Source organism: Silene latifolia, chromosome 1, assembly GCF_048544455.1.
Source record: "Silene latifolia isolate original U9 population chromosome 1, ASM4854445v1, whole genome shotgun sequence".
In the NCBI taxonomy this organism is placed as follows: Eukaryota; Viridiplantae; Streptophyta; class Magnoliopsida; order Caryophyllales; family Caryophyllaceae; genus Silene; species Silene latifolia.
In genome coordinates, this window is record NC_133526.1 from 17,053,754 (window position 1) to 17,067,425 (window position 13,672).

Genomic DNA, 13,672 nt, shown 5'->3' on the forward strand with positions numbered 1-13,672 from the left:
GCTAGGAAATAAAAGGGTTTTTGTTTCGAAGCCATAGATAGCTTTGCTCGAGCAATAATGACCATTATTACCAAAATACTCCGTATTTTGAATTCTTCAATAAGAGGACAACATCATTCGGAAACACAGATGAACTGGGTTTGCTTTAGAGTTGCAAAGACCGGCCATTCCTAGTGGCTGTTTAGTTCATTGCATTTTGTAAGAGCTTCTGTAGGTCTGTCGTTCTTAGTCACTATAAAAACGTCATCGATAATGATGTATTTATTCCGTGTTTTAGATTTCGAAATTACCAAACATATATGAACACCATTTTCACAAATAGTTTCAAAAGTAACCCAAAACAATAAATACTTTATTTTTTTAGCATTATTTTAGAAAATCTCTCTACAAGAATACAATTTTACAATAAAAAAATTGCTCGACATTTCTGTATCTATCATTTTAATTTTAATAAAAAAAATCCAATAAAATTGAGGATTTTTTTTGGAAAAACAATACGGAGTACTAGTTAGGATCAAATGACAAATTTGTTAATTTATTATTGTCCCACAAATTCTCTCATCCCCTCAAAAATTGTCCTCCATTCTCTCATCCCCCCAATCTATCTCCATCCTCTCTTCCCGAGTTCATTCAACTCGCTTCAACTCGGCCTTCCTTCCCCTGATCCAACTCAATCAAACCCTTTTTCTTCAATTACAACAATCTCAATTTTATCAACGGTAATATTTCATCATCATCTACTCAAAATTTCATCTTTTTTGTTACTCTTTCAGATCCGATTAATGTGTTAGAAATGCGGGATATTGCGCAAAGTTTAGGTATTTCGATTATGTTGTTGTTTGATTTGATTTCAATTGTTAAAATCTAGGGTTAGGGTTTTGATTTGGGGGGAAATAGGGGGAAATTTACTGAATTAGACAAAATGTTGAATAAATTTATGAAAAGAGGGCATCGAAAAGGGTCGAAAGCCGATGAATTAGCTTTCCCACCTAATAATCTAGCTTCTGGGGTTGTTGCGTCGTCGAATGTTGTTGTTAATCATGCTTCTCGGGTCGGGCCATCGGGTCCGGGTGGTCCGGGAGGCGGTCAACCACCTGGGAGCGGTCCCGGTGGTGTGATCGTTCCCGTGTTACCCGGTTCGGGTGCAATTGAATCTTTGCCTTTGTTTAAGGATGTGCCTGCTACGGAAAGGCACACATTGTTTATAAGAAAGCTTCAAATTTGTTGTCATACTTTCGATTTCATGGATACGTTGAAATCGGTTAGGGAAAAAGAGATTAAGAGGCAGACATTGATGGAGTTAATCGAGTTTATTCAATCTGGGTCGGGTAAGATCCATGAGAGTATTCAGGAGGAGATGGTTAAGATGGTTTCGATAAATATATTCCGGTCATTGCCCCCATCAGCCCATGAGAATACTGGGGTTGAGGCTACTGATCCTGAAGAGGAGGAGCCCTACCTTGAGCCATCGTGGCCTCATTTGCAGCTTGTTTACGAGCTTTTATTGAGATACATCGTGTCTCAAGATACCGATACTAAGGTTGCTAAGCGTTATATTGATCACTCGTTTGTGCTAAAGCTTTTGGATTTGTTTGATACCGAGGATCCTAGGGAGAGGGAGTATTTGAAGACTATTTTGCATAGGATATATGGCAAGTTTATGGTGCATAGGCCGTTTATCAGAAAAGCCATTAACAATATCTTTTATCGGTTTATATATGAGACGGAGAGACATAGTGGTATTGCTGAGCTCTTGGAGATTCTTGGAAGTATCATTAATGGGTTTGCTCTTCCGATGAAAGAAGAGCATAAGTTGTTTCTTGTCCGCGCCCTTATACCATTACATAAGCCGAAGCCAGTTGGGTTGTATCATCAGCAATTGTCATACTGTATTACGCAGTTTGTTGAAAAGGATTTCAAGTTGGCTGATACCGTGATTAGGGGATTGTTGAAATACTGGCCAGTCACCAACTGCCAAAAGGAAGTCCTTTTTCTTGGGGAATTAGAAGAAGTTTTAGAGGCTACACAAGGCGCTGAATTCCAGCGTTGCATGGTCCCTCTTTTCCGACAGATTGCTCGCTGCCTTAATAATCCTCATTTTCAGGTGTGTCACTTTGGTTGTAATTGTTGTTTCACGCCTTTTCATGCCTCAACATTTCCCGAATTCATTTTAATTCATTTAGTGACTTTACATCGTGAATTTAGTTGGCACGATATTAGTTTACATCGTGAATTTAATCCTCATCTTCTATGCTGTTTGAGCTGTAGATTAAGAGTAAACCAAACACGAGCTCATGACATTGTGATTAATGTTGTTATTTAAGCAACACATGCATCCTCATTATCATTTTGAAGTCTGAGCTAATAACTTAAGTGTACATTCTCAATAATTTTGTGTATAATTCAGAGTATTTGTTCGAAGAAGTAATGTTTGTAAATAAATCAGATTGTGCAAAAGACTGCACAACCGCTACAACTGGTTTTGTAGCGTAACGTCTGTCTTCAAGATGTTTGTTTCCTAGTGACCCCTACAACTGGGCATTGTTGTTTAATGTCAAGTTATTCTTCTTTCTAATCTAACGTAGATTTGCAATAACTTTTATATTATCTGTTTTCCTTCGTTATTTAGATCTTGCTTGCGACTAGTTTATCGTGTATATTAATGTGTTAACTTTTCTGGAAACAGACAATGTATTTATTGTGCTAGCTTGATTGAGAAGAATTTTGTGGTCTGTTTGACTTAGTTATACTTCCTCTTTTGCTGCATTTTGTTCATATACTGGCTCTCTTGATATAGAAATTTTGCATTTCCTTCATTATTGTGGATTTATTTTTTGGCTCATTGTAAAACTTAATGTTTTGAACCGGCTCATTTTTCTTGGGTTTCTTTGTGTACATTTTATATATTTCTTCTGTGTTTATAACTCTTTCAAGGCAATGGTCTATGTTAGTAAGCAGATTGAGGTTGTATAAGCGGTATGCTCTTTCGAAAGTCGGAAGTTCTCATTTTGAAAACTCACTTGTGGAATTGAAAGTGAAGTAAAATAGTTGTCTTTTCCTCTAATACCTGATCATGTAGAGTAAGCTAAAATTGGCAAATCATGTGGGGTGCAGGATTGTTTATTTGCACATTTGACGATTTATATGCATATTAGTAGTCTCACTTTAGGAGGGTGGAAAGATTTTGAAAAATTGCGAGCAGTGTATATTTATGTGACCCAAATGGTGAAACAGAGGAGTTGAAACTTTGAAACTTATTTGTTTTTTCAATAGATTATTTTCCAAAGCTGTGTTCACCCACAGAATTAAGCCCTGATATAACTTTCTCCGTTTTTATATAGTTGACTTAGGGCTATAAGGCTATATGCCTGATCGAAATCCTCCTACTTTGATCGTTAATTCACAATTATGAATTTTTAAAGGTACAGATAAAACCGTTGTTTAATCATCTAATCTCCTAACTTTAGCAGATGTTGGGTGTTTCTCCTGACTGCTTCTAACATTGTGGCATTGTAGACATATTTACATATCCCATCATCTTGCTGCTTCCCTAGGTTTCATTAACTGGAACATTTCTAGGTTTTTTTTTTTTTTTTTTTTTTTTTTTTTTTTTTTTTCCGCACAGTAATGAATGGAGTAGGACTTGTGTAACCTTTCAGTGAGTGTTAGGTGAAGACTGGAGTTTGAGTTTCGTAATGGGTTGTGCTTGATGAGACTAATTTGTGTATTTGTCTTTTTCTGGGCTCACGTTGGACATTGTTGTAGATTTTGTGGGTGTATTACATAATGTGCATCCCTGGGCACCTGGTGTGCTGTAGCTCTCTATTTTTTCTGCAGATTACCTAAGTCAGACATGGACTTCTTCCTGTAGAACTCTAATGTTAGGGCTGCACGGGTTTGATCATGGACTATATGAACACACTCATAACCTGTACAAGTTGCCAACTTAATTGAATAAACGCATACTGCATTATTGCTCCTCAAACTTGCTAGGTATCTTCCAGAAATATCACACGTGCAATCCTGCTCACTGCTTGTTAGATAGTTATTTGAGTCAGTAACTTCTGTAAGTTTAAAATGAAGATGCGGAGTTGCTTTATTTGGATTAATTGTCTTCCACAATTTACAGTGAGATGCTTGATTCCGACATTAAAATTTGGACCACCTGAGCCTCTCAGTTTTTGGCCAAATGAACAATTGTGTATGGTAGACTCTTGACTACTCAGTACTCATGAAGTCATGGCTTGCAATTAAATACTTGTGTCAGTAAACTTTGAAGAAACTTGATTGTGATGAAATGATATTCTTCAAGCACTACGAGATGATCTTTCGTAATATTCAGTTAGTGTATAGCTAAAACACCTTTAGGTTTTAATTCTTAGGGCGTTGAGTGGATTGAGGATCATTGTACACGGTAATGGAGATCAAATCAAAACAAAGGAGAACATGAGGGAAGTGATGGTGGGGAGGGATAATGAATGGTGAAGGTAAAATGAAGGATTGTTAAAGAGGTAATTATTGCTCTCATATAAGCCTTGGGGGAGAGGTGGATAACTATTACCCTCCTTTATGGGATAGGTGTTACCCTCCCATCATCTCTTAACTCTATTATATCCACTGCCACTACTACGTTCCATTCTCCTCCGTTTTATCTTCCACTGCCCCAGTTACAATCAACCTCCGTCTCCTATAGCAAGCCTTTAACAATTATCAAGGTAGATAGTTTTGCAAAATTTAAATTTTAAATATATCATAGAAGAAAATGCACCTGACAAAGTACAAGTAAACTCTAGAAAAAGTTAAGGAGTCTGTAGCTTTTTGTACATGTGATATTCCGTATATCTTCTCAGGTAGAAGACATTTCTTCTACTTTCATTGTCGACATCTGTGTGTTTTGCAAATGGTTCATTTGAGCGGATAGGGTTTATATCATGCTTTCCAGGTCAAATTGGGTTCATGTCTGTCCCTGTTGTGTGATTATTATTTATCAGTCATTCTGATTGCTCCAGGACCCAGGTCGGGTCATTCATCATGTACGGGCATCGGTATAAGGCTTTTGTCATTATGGGGACAAAAGTGGGTGTAATTTTACATTAGTTATTCTGGATCTTTTCTTATTTGTTGTCACATTCGGGACTAGTCAATATTGGATTAAGCAAAGTTCTGAACACCTAAGACTCAAGTATGGTTTTGGGTTATTCTGTTCAGGTTTCAGGTCTAATTGCGTGGTATTTCCCAGCATTTTGTTATCCGTGTTGTGAGTCCTTGTGACCTTGTAAAGTTTGTCTAGTCAATTGAGGCCTTGAGGGTTCTTTCTCAATTCTCACATATTGCTTTGTTTGCTTTGAATTTCCTTGATACTGATAATGACTCTCTTTCTCTGTCTGTCACATTGTCGTCTGTTGTGCACTTCATAGACGAATGAGTATTTTTGTGGCATTGCAGGTAGCAGAACGAGCACTCTTCTTATGGAATAATGAGCACATAGTGAGTTTAATCGCCCAAAATCGGAATGTGATTCTACCCATTATTTTCGAGGCACTTGAAAAGAATATACAGTCTCATTGGAACCAAGCTGTCCATGGGCTTACTGTCAATGTCCGAAAAATGTTCTTAGAAATGGATGTTGAACTATTTGAGGAGTGTCAAAAGCATTATGAGGATAAACAGGCAAAAGCAAACGAGGTAGAAGAGCAACGTTTATTGGCATGGAAAAAACTTGCCGAAATGGCAGGAGAAGATATGGATACAAATTAAAGAGCCTATCAAATGTTCGGATCCATCCCTGGGAAGAAGAAGAGGGATTCATTCGGTGGATCTTCTGTTATACTCCATTCGTTTCGGTGTTCTTTCCTCTGTGTTCACTTCCCTCAAAATTTTTGCTCCTTGGGTTTTTACTTTTTTCTTCAAATTTCATTGTCACCACCGAAAGTCGAGGAAATCAGTGATTAAATGATGTAATTTATTTTGTATCAAAAATATGCAGATTAAGAATGATGTTTCCAAATTAGATTTGTTGTGTCGGGATGAAAGTGATTTTTCGTACCTGAACCGAAATGGAAGATAAGGATATGCTATTGTTTGTATTTGTCTTCATATATAAGTCGAACCACCTGGTGAATCTGTGGTGCATCTCTTGTTCTGCTCGCTACTAGAGAAAAACATGAAAATCCATTTTTGAAATAATGGTCAAAAATAAAATATTTGTCGTTTTGGGTCGGTTTTGAAAATATTTGTCAAAATGGTGTCCACGTAGGCTCGGGATTTCTGGACCTAAAACACGCCACTACAAATGGCGTGTTTATAATGAGTAGGGAAAGAAACTTCATTAAAAAATGGACTAAAACAAACACGCCATTGGGAATGGCGGGTTTCGGAGGGGAAACACGCCATCCCCTATGGCGTGTCTTGTGTAATTTTTTTTTTTTTTTTTTTTTTTTTTTTTTTTTTTTTTTTTTTTTTTTTTTAAGTTTAGTCAGTTGAGTAAAAAAATTGTTGTAAAGACACGCCACTACTAATGGCGTGTTTCCTTCACAAAACACGCCATTAGTAGTGGCGTGTTTCAGGTCTAGAAATCCCGAGCCTACGTGGACACCATTTTGACAAATATTTTCAAAACCGACCCAAAACGACAAATATTTTATTTTTGACCATTATTTCAAAAATGGACTCAAATTGATGAGTGTAACAACTCTTAAGTACTTAAATTGCTATTTGATCTTTTTTTTTCTCGGTAAGTCGTTTTTTTTTTTTTTTTTTTTTTTTTTTTTTATTTCAGTTTTATACTTTCAATTTTAGGCTTTTTCCGGGGTTTCCAATCGACGATTTGATCTTTCTCCTGCTCTCAATCGGTAGCTTTTTATTTGGTTAGACGCTGCTCAATCCCTTCCTCCTTGTCTTGCTTCAGTTTTATGCGCTTTCTGTTCTTTGGTTAGTTCGGTCTTGATCACTGTTCGAATTCTCGTCTTGCCTCTTGTTTTCTCCCCGTTTTTCGTCCGAGAGTTGCGATGGATTTTGAGTCTTTCCTTCTCAAACTTTGTGAGTTGTTTGTTCGGATGAGAACGATGTGGATGATGATGCCCTTATTCAAAGGATTATGAATATGGGTGAACCATCAATTTGCACTATACAGATGATGAAAGAAAGAGGAAACTCTCTTTTTAAAAATGGCAATCTATCTTTAGTCGCTAGCCTATATAAGCAAGCTCTTACTTTTTCTCGCTTCCTTGGCCTTCCTTCCGCTCATAGCCACTGGCTTCCTCTTCCCTAGCCCTATCCCTTGTGCTCAATTTAGCGGCTTGTGAGTTGAAGCTCTCCCATTATAATCAAGCATGGTGTTTTTGTAATCTGGTCTTAGATTTTGAGCCCTCCAATGTGAAAGCTTTATATCGTAGAGGCTTAGCTTTACGAAAATTGAATTTCTTTGTGGAGGCCCTCAAAGACTTTGAACATGCCTTGAAGCTTGAACCGAATAATAAGGATGTTCATCGTGAACTCAATTTCGTTGTTGATCGCCTTGCTATGAAACCCAATGGAAAACGGGTTGCTTATCATTTTGACCCCTTGGGTACCGACAGAAAGGTAAAAAACCACTTCTTAATGTTGATGCGGATGCTAAGTTACAGAACCTTGATCAAGTGGTCGAAGCCTCTTGCAGTAGAGTGCATTTGTTAAATAACGAGATGGACTATGATAATGACACAAGTCACACAAGCCCTGCCGTGATTATGGATTCCTGCTCCAATGCCGAAACTTACCCTCCCTTACCAAGTCAGTGCGACACTAATCCGTCCGTCACCAAATCTTCCAATTACAGTTTCTCCAAGAAAAATCAAGCCTACAAAAAATTGTCCCTCTCTTCCAAAGACTACGAGAATTTGATGTCCGGAAGTAATCTGCAATTTTATCATCCAAAGTCTGGGGCCTATATGAAGATTCGCCCCCTCACCCCTCAAACTTCTATCTTGACGGAACTCCTCATGAAATTTTTTTCATGGGAAGCGAAGTTCCCTCCTTTTCTCCTTTGGTCGTGAAGCCTTTGTCGACTACGAGACTTTAGGTCTTCTAGATTTGGGAAATTCGATGACGAGGCGGTTTATCATCTTAATGTTAAGAGACAATGTTTGTCCCTAAATGAGAGTTCAAGAAACAACAATGTGGTTTGTGAAGTTGCGACAATTGAATGACCCTCCTCCTTCCGAGCTCGCCGATTCCTATCCTTTGCCAAGTCGACTCTTTTTGCCTTTTCACCTTGAAGAAGTTTTCGGTAGCGAGATGCGGCCGTTCTAGCCGATCTAGCCGTTCTGTAAAACATCATCCAGCTGCCAGCCACCGTTTGGGTCGAGATCGATCTAAGTTAAAGGGTAAGTCCTTGTTGGTGAAACGATTTGATTTTTGCAGGTTTACAGATACAAGGACTGTGGATATGGCCGTTCGCTATAAAAGAAAAGGAGAATGTTCATTTCACTTTGATGAACTCTACCATTCCCCGGTTAAGAAACGTCGTCTTTGTGTTGCTGAGTCAGTTTGTACTGTTAGTTATGTTTGTTCTAAAATAGCAGGTAACATGTAAATCGACTTTGTTTTTAATATAATAGTACACCGTTGTCTAAAAAAAAAAAAAAAAAAAAAAATTGCTATTTGAAGTAGCGATAAATCTCTACTCCAAGTAGCAGATTCACCCTTGCTGTATAAAAAAAGTGAAATAATGAAATGACGAGAAATGAAATCGCTAGTTGAACAAGTGTTCTTCACAAATCCATTCTAGCCATTTTAGGAAATCAACGTTACCAGGCTCTCAACCTCAATTCAACCGTTCCCCTTTGTTTTTCCACCGTTTCGCGTGATTACGAGAGTTTTAAACTGTTCTCCTCTCGTAATATGCTACACATTAGTATAGGTTTAAAACTGTCTTACACGTCCTTTATCTCTCCAGTGTTTTGGTAATTTTTATAGATTTATGACGGATATACCCATTCTAATCCAGACCAGCTAGTCTTTCTATAGACGGATATATTCGTCTATAACTAAAAACGGGTCAAATAGCTTGAAGGTGGTGATATTTTTAGCCCCACCACCCCACTTGTTGCTTGTACTATCAGGAATGTGTTATTGTATTTGACTCGTCTTTAGTTATAAACGGATATGTGCCGTCTATAATACTCCAAGTCGATTTATCATGTATCTCATCTATACTATTTAACTCGTTTTAAATTTACAACAGATATACCCATTTTAATCCAGAACTTATGATTTTTTTCCAAGTCGATATTTGATCACCTCTTGTTTGCGAGAGGACAAATAGGGCAAGTAGGTAACATCCAATTTGTGTACCAAACAAAACCCCAAATCCCAACTACACAAAAATTATCCGCTTCGACGCCAACGACTCCCCCCTTCTGCTTCTTCTCACACACACTTTTATATCCCTTCAATCTTCATTATCTTCTTCAAAGTCTAAATCTTTCTTTGTTGATCACAATTTCAGAAGCATCATCACTTCTTCATATTTGGGTTAATAAATAAATAAATTGATACAAAAAATGTCAAAGAAAACAGTAACAACACTTCAAAAAGACGCACCATGGAGAGCTTCTCAGGGTAAACCCATCCCCAAAATTCACCATTCTCCTCTTCTCAAATTCCAACATAATCCCTTTTCCGATTATGCCCTTTCTGTCATGCGGGTACTTTTCTTTTCTCTTTTTTTTTTTTTTTTTTTATGATTCTTAGTATTTTCTGTTGTGGCTTGGTTTTAATTTTATTACATTTGTTTTGGTACAAAGACCGAGGAATTGAAATATAAATGCTTTAAAACGGAAACGTAAAGAAATGAGTGAGACCTTGATAAAGTGGGTAATTATTTTGTTTGTAAGTTTGATGATGGGTGATTTGATTTTTGTAAATAGGACCCGAACCCGGTGGGAAACGGGTTAGGAGTGGATGCCATGTTGGAGGCAGCAGGCCCAGAGTGTATTGTGCCTGGTCAGGCTACTCCTGTTAAATTACTTGGGTTGAAGGTTTGTTTTTTTGTTTCATTTCGTTTTTATTAATTCTGCAAATTAATTTAGTGTTATCATGTTATAATTCTTCATATGAATTTGGAGGCTGCAGGAAGGATATCTTCATGTGAATGTTGTAATGTTTTTGTTTGAAATTTATTTATATTTTAAATTGTGGCTAAGTTGTTTAAACGAATAGGTATTGAATCAACAACAACAACAACATCAGAGCCTTAATCCCAAAAATGATTTGGGGTCGGCTGACATGAATCATCCTTTAGAACCGTCCATGGGTTAACACACACCTCAAAAAGCGAAAAAAAGAGCGAATAAGTATTGAATCAATTGGAAAAATTAAGCTTGCTCGAGATTGTCATCGTGTCAAATCAGTAATGTTCATGGGCAGAATTACAATAGAAGAAATATACAGTCCAAAAATGATTTTGAGTGGGCTAACCGGGGTTTGTTTGAGGTGTGTTACTATTGGATTTAGATGTAGTTGAGTATTGAGTTGCTATGCTGACACCCTGAGATGGGATTGTGTCTATTTCCGTTATGTTTTGGTTAACCTTTCGTTGTCAGAAAAAAAATGTGTACGCTAAAAAAGATGTAGACGAAGCAAGTTGCGTGTTATAATCCAGTAGCTAGGGAGCTGTACTGCTCCTTCCCTGTTTGAAAGTTTTCTTGATGCTCTATGGTTTATGGATGCTTTGATGGCTACTAGTTAGGTTAAATGATCGTGAAGTTGTTTTGCTGTCTTACATTAGATGGCATTTCTAAGGAACTACTTCGTATTTGTTATACCCTATAGCATCAATATTTCGAGGTATCTTTATTTTCATATGGCATTGGTGGGCTTATTCATCCTTTCAAAATTATCTGATATGTCTGATTTATTTTTTATTTTCTCAGTTCGATTTTAGAAGATCCAATTCTCTCTTGCTTTACAATACTCTTTTTATGTTCTTGTTATTTTGTCTGTCTTGTGTTTCCTGAAATAGCGACTTAGTTTATCAAAAAAAGGTGGAGTAAAGGGGTGCAAAATGAATGATTTCAGTTTTCTTCAATTCAGTTTAGGCCACGTCAGGTCTATAAGTTCAGTTTAGTTCATTTTTGCTATCCAATTCAATTCGATTCAACTTATTTTAGGTCCTATAAATTGAGTTGAGTTATTTTAAGTTTTGTTTAGGTAGTTTCAGTCCAAAAGAACAACGCCTAACTGTTACAGAACTGAAGCAAGAGTTCAGTGGAGTAAGAGTGTAACTCTGCGGCTCAAAGGTTATAACATCAGGCTATTTAAGTGTGCTAGCACAGTTTTAATTGCACTTGTGCTGCCAAATAGACTATATAACAAAAAAAGTGTGAAAATTTCAGAGCAAAAGTTTGTGTCTGTTTAACTTCTGTTAAATAGCAGTGGTACTGAATGAAAATGTGGTAGGGACTCCAAGGTTGACGCCTTAGATTGAGTTCCCTTGTATCCCGTTCCATATTGGTAGTCGTATGAGTTTGACTTGATGAATTTTGCGTTGGAAATTTCTTTACATTTGCTACTCAAGGTGAAACTGATCTATTTGCCCTATGTTTAGGTTTGGCCTGTAGAAGTTGACTTGAAATTCTTGGAGCCAGTCGGAAAGGAACTCAAGAATATTGGGAAGGTAAAACTCTGGAAGAAAGCACTAGTCTATTTTCTTGTCACGAAGTACTTTTTATATCGTCGTTCAGTCTTGAGTTATGTTGTCATTGTTTGTCCTATCATTACCGTCATCAGATAAATTTTTAGGAAATGGGCGTTGAAGAAATTTTGGGGTCGATGTTGAGGAAGTTCTAGTGATTGATCTGTATGTGTTCCATTTAATTTAATGACAACAATAAACAAAATCGTTGTATATTGTGCAACGGTCTTAGAATTTGTGAAAAGGTGATACCTGTGGGTGTATAGCTTGGTAGTTACCAAAAAATAAGGAAATAATTTGTGGTAGGTTGACCATGTTGTGTGGATTAGGGTTCGGTCAACCGTTCTTGAAGCCAAATTACTTGTTTTTGGTTGGAATTTGTTAATGAAATAGGTTGCTATAGTGCTTTATATTATCTGATAGCTTTGTGTGAAGTCGAACCCGTTCCTCAAAAGAGAATTTAACTCTGAATGAAATTTAACTCTTTTGGTGGCGTGAGTAAAAGTTGAAATGGTTTCTTTTGTCGTATTCATCTCATATTTGTCGAAACCTGCTCTTGGTTATGGCTTTGAGTTTGCAGTTCATGGATTCGGCAGTGGGCTTGATGAACAAGTCGTTCATCGATCGTTGACGTTTCTATATAGTGAGAACTCTTGTTCAAGTGTTTCATCTCTTAAGTTGGTAGATACAAGCGTCATGCTGCTCCATATGTTTTTCAAAGTTGATGTGTTGCAGATTCTCGACTTGAAGATGCACGCTTATATACAGTAAAAAAAAAAAAAAAAAAAAAAAAAAAAAAAAAAAAAAAAAAAAACTCCCCTTTTACTTGTAAGCCAATTTATTTGTAATGCGGTTTTCCCGATACAATAGTTGTGCCAGTTATGAGAAGATTTATACGACGGTTGTCCTTTTCGACTTAATACGGAACGTCCATTTTCACAATGAACGGGCTACTATTTTACTATATGTTTTTTTGGTAGACTGGTTTACCCTTTGTTGTATCCTCTACTTGTGTGTGTGTTTTTTTTTTGAAAAACTCTACTTGGTGAGTTGGTGGGAGACAAGGAGTACTCTGTTCACCAACTCAAATTTGGGAACATGGAATTAATTATAAATCTTTTTTTTAATGTCCCTCTACATAACGTAATAAACGGTTCAATTGGGTTGGGCCAATTCGGGTCAAGTATTTCCGGGTGTGAATGGTTACAAGTCGGCTTGGTCGGTCAATTTGGTGTTTTGTTTGTATGGAGTTATTTAGGAATACTCGTTCGCACGGGCCAAAAAAAAAAAAAAAACACTGCCCAAATTGGAATTGGTTGAGTCAATTCAGGCCTCGGGTCAAATTTGAGATTTTTTTTTTGAAAAAAGGTCAAATTTGAGATTTTTGACCGAGCGCAGATTAGATTTAGATTAAGTCATTCAGGTCGGATTGGTTTTTTCAAGTCTACCTTTCATCTGTTGAGTTTTCTTAAGTTATACTGTCTTTTTGCACAAGACGACCTTTGGCCAATCATAACTTTTGTTTATGAGTTCATAACGGATTTAGAGGGAGACAATAAGGTACACGAGGTGGATCGACCGAAAGTGAGAAGATAAATAAAATTACCAAGGATCACTTAAAAGAACTATACATTTTTTAATGTAAAATCAACGCGAGTCCTTCCAAATGGATTGCATGATCATTAGGGTGTCCTATTTCTGTTATTAGTTTCTAACAGAATTCTGTTCTAAGCCACATGCCTTGCTTGTTAGTTGTTACTATTGCAACCGTGATAACGTGACACTGTACAAGGCATAAAGAAAAGAAAAAAAAGAGTGATTTCAAAATGACGGCAATAAGACATTGTGTTTTACTCTGTAGTAGGAAAAAGACAAGTCCTAAGTGACAAAATTACGGGTCTCCAGTCTAGTCCGGTGTTACCAGAGTTCAGGCCGGATTAGACCAGAGACCGGATTGAATAAATTGTTGAGGCCAGGAGACCAGGCCAAATGCGTTCC

General features: G+C 37.1%; 2 protein-coding genes across 3 annotated transcripts; both read left to right on the top strand.

Moving 5' to 3' along the window:
• The first annotated feature begins 502 nt into the window (after positions 1 to 502).
• LOC141600121 (serine/threonine protein phosphatase 2A 57 kDa regulatory subunit B' beta isoform-like) lies at positions 503 to 6,096 on the top strand. Of its 2 annotated transcripts, none has more exons than XM_074420307.1 (2): positions 503 to 2,104; positions 5,446 to 6,096. In XM_074420307.1, exons 1-2 carry the CDS (start codon positions 923 to 925, stop codon positions 5,755 to 5,757), a joined length of 1,494 nt encoding a protein of 497 aa, XP_074276408.1. In that variant the 5' UTR covers positions 503 to 922; the 3' UTR covers positions 5,758 to 6,096. The 2 variants fall into 2 exon arrangements, with proteins under 2 accessions (XP_074276408.1, XP_074276414.1); XM_074420313.1 differs by having other exon boundaries at positions 509 to 2,104; positions 5,418 to 6,096.
• A 3,230-nt stretch (positions 6,097 to 9,326) lies between these two features.
• LOC141600156 (uncharacterized) lies at positions 9,327 to 12,616 on the top strand. Its single transcript, XM_074420344.1, has 4 exons — positions 9,327 to 9,686; positions 9,909 to 10,019; positions 11,588 to 11,656; positions 12,255 to 12,616. The coding sequence occupies exons 1-4, from the start codon at positions 9,543 to 9,545 to the stop codon at positions 12,303 to 12,305; spliced, it is 375 nt and encodes a 124-aa protein (XP_074276445.1). The 5' UTR covers positions 9,327 to 9,542; the 3' UTR covers positions 12,306 to 12,616.
• The last annotated feature ends 1,056 nt before the right edge of the window (positions 12,617 to 13,672 follow it).

What these genes read in the sequence shown, in the direction of transcription:
- LOC141600121 (XM_074420307.1), top strand. Translation starts at nt 923, where the DNA reads ATGTTGAATAAATTTATGAAAAGAGGGCATCGAAAAGGGTCGAAAGCC. An exon ending in TTAATAATCCTCATTTTCAG is followed by an intron (nt 2,105 to 5,445) that starts GTGTGTCACTTT and finishes GTGGCATTGCAG; the next exon opens with GTAGCAGAACGAGCACTCTT.
- LOC141600156 (XM_074420344.1), top strand. Translation starts at nt 9,543, where the DNA reads ATGTCAAAGAAAACAGTAACAACACTTCAAAAAGACGCACCATGGAGA. An exon ending in ATGCCCTTTCTGTCATGCGG is followed by an intron (nt 9,687 to 9,908) that starts GTACTTTTCTTT and finishes TTTTGTAAATAG; the next exon opens with GACCCGAACCCGGTGGGAAA. An exon ending in TTAAATTACTTGGGTTGAAG is followed by an intron (nt 10,020 to 11,587) that starts GTTTGTTTTTTT and finishes CCCTATGTTTAG; the next exon opens with GTTTGGCCTGTAGAAGTTGA.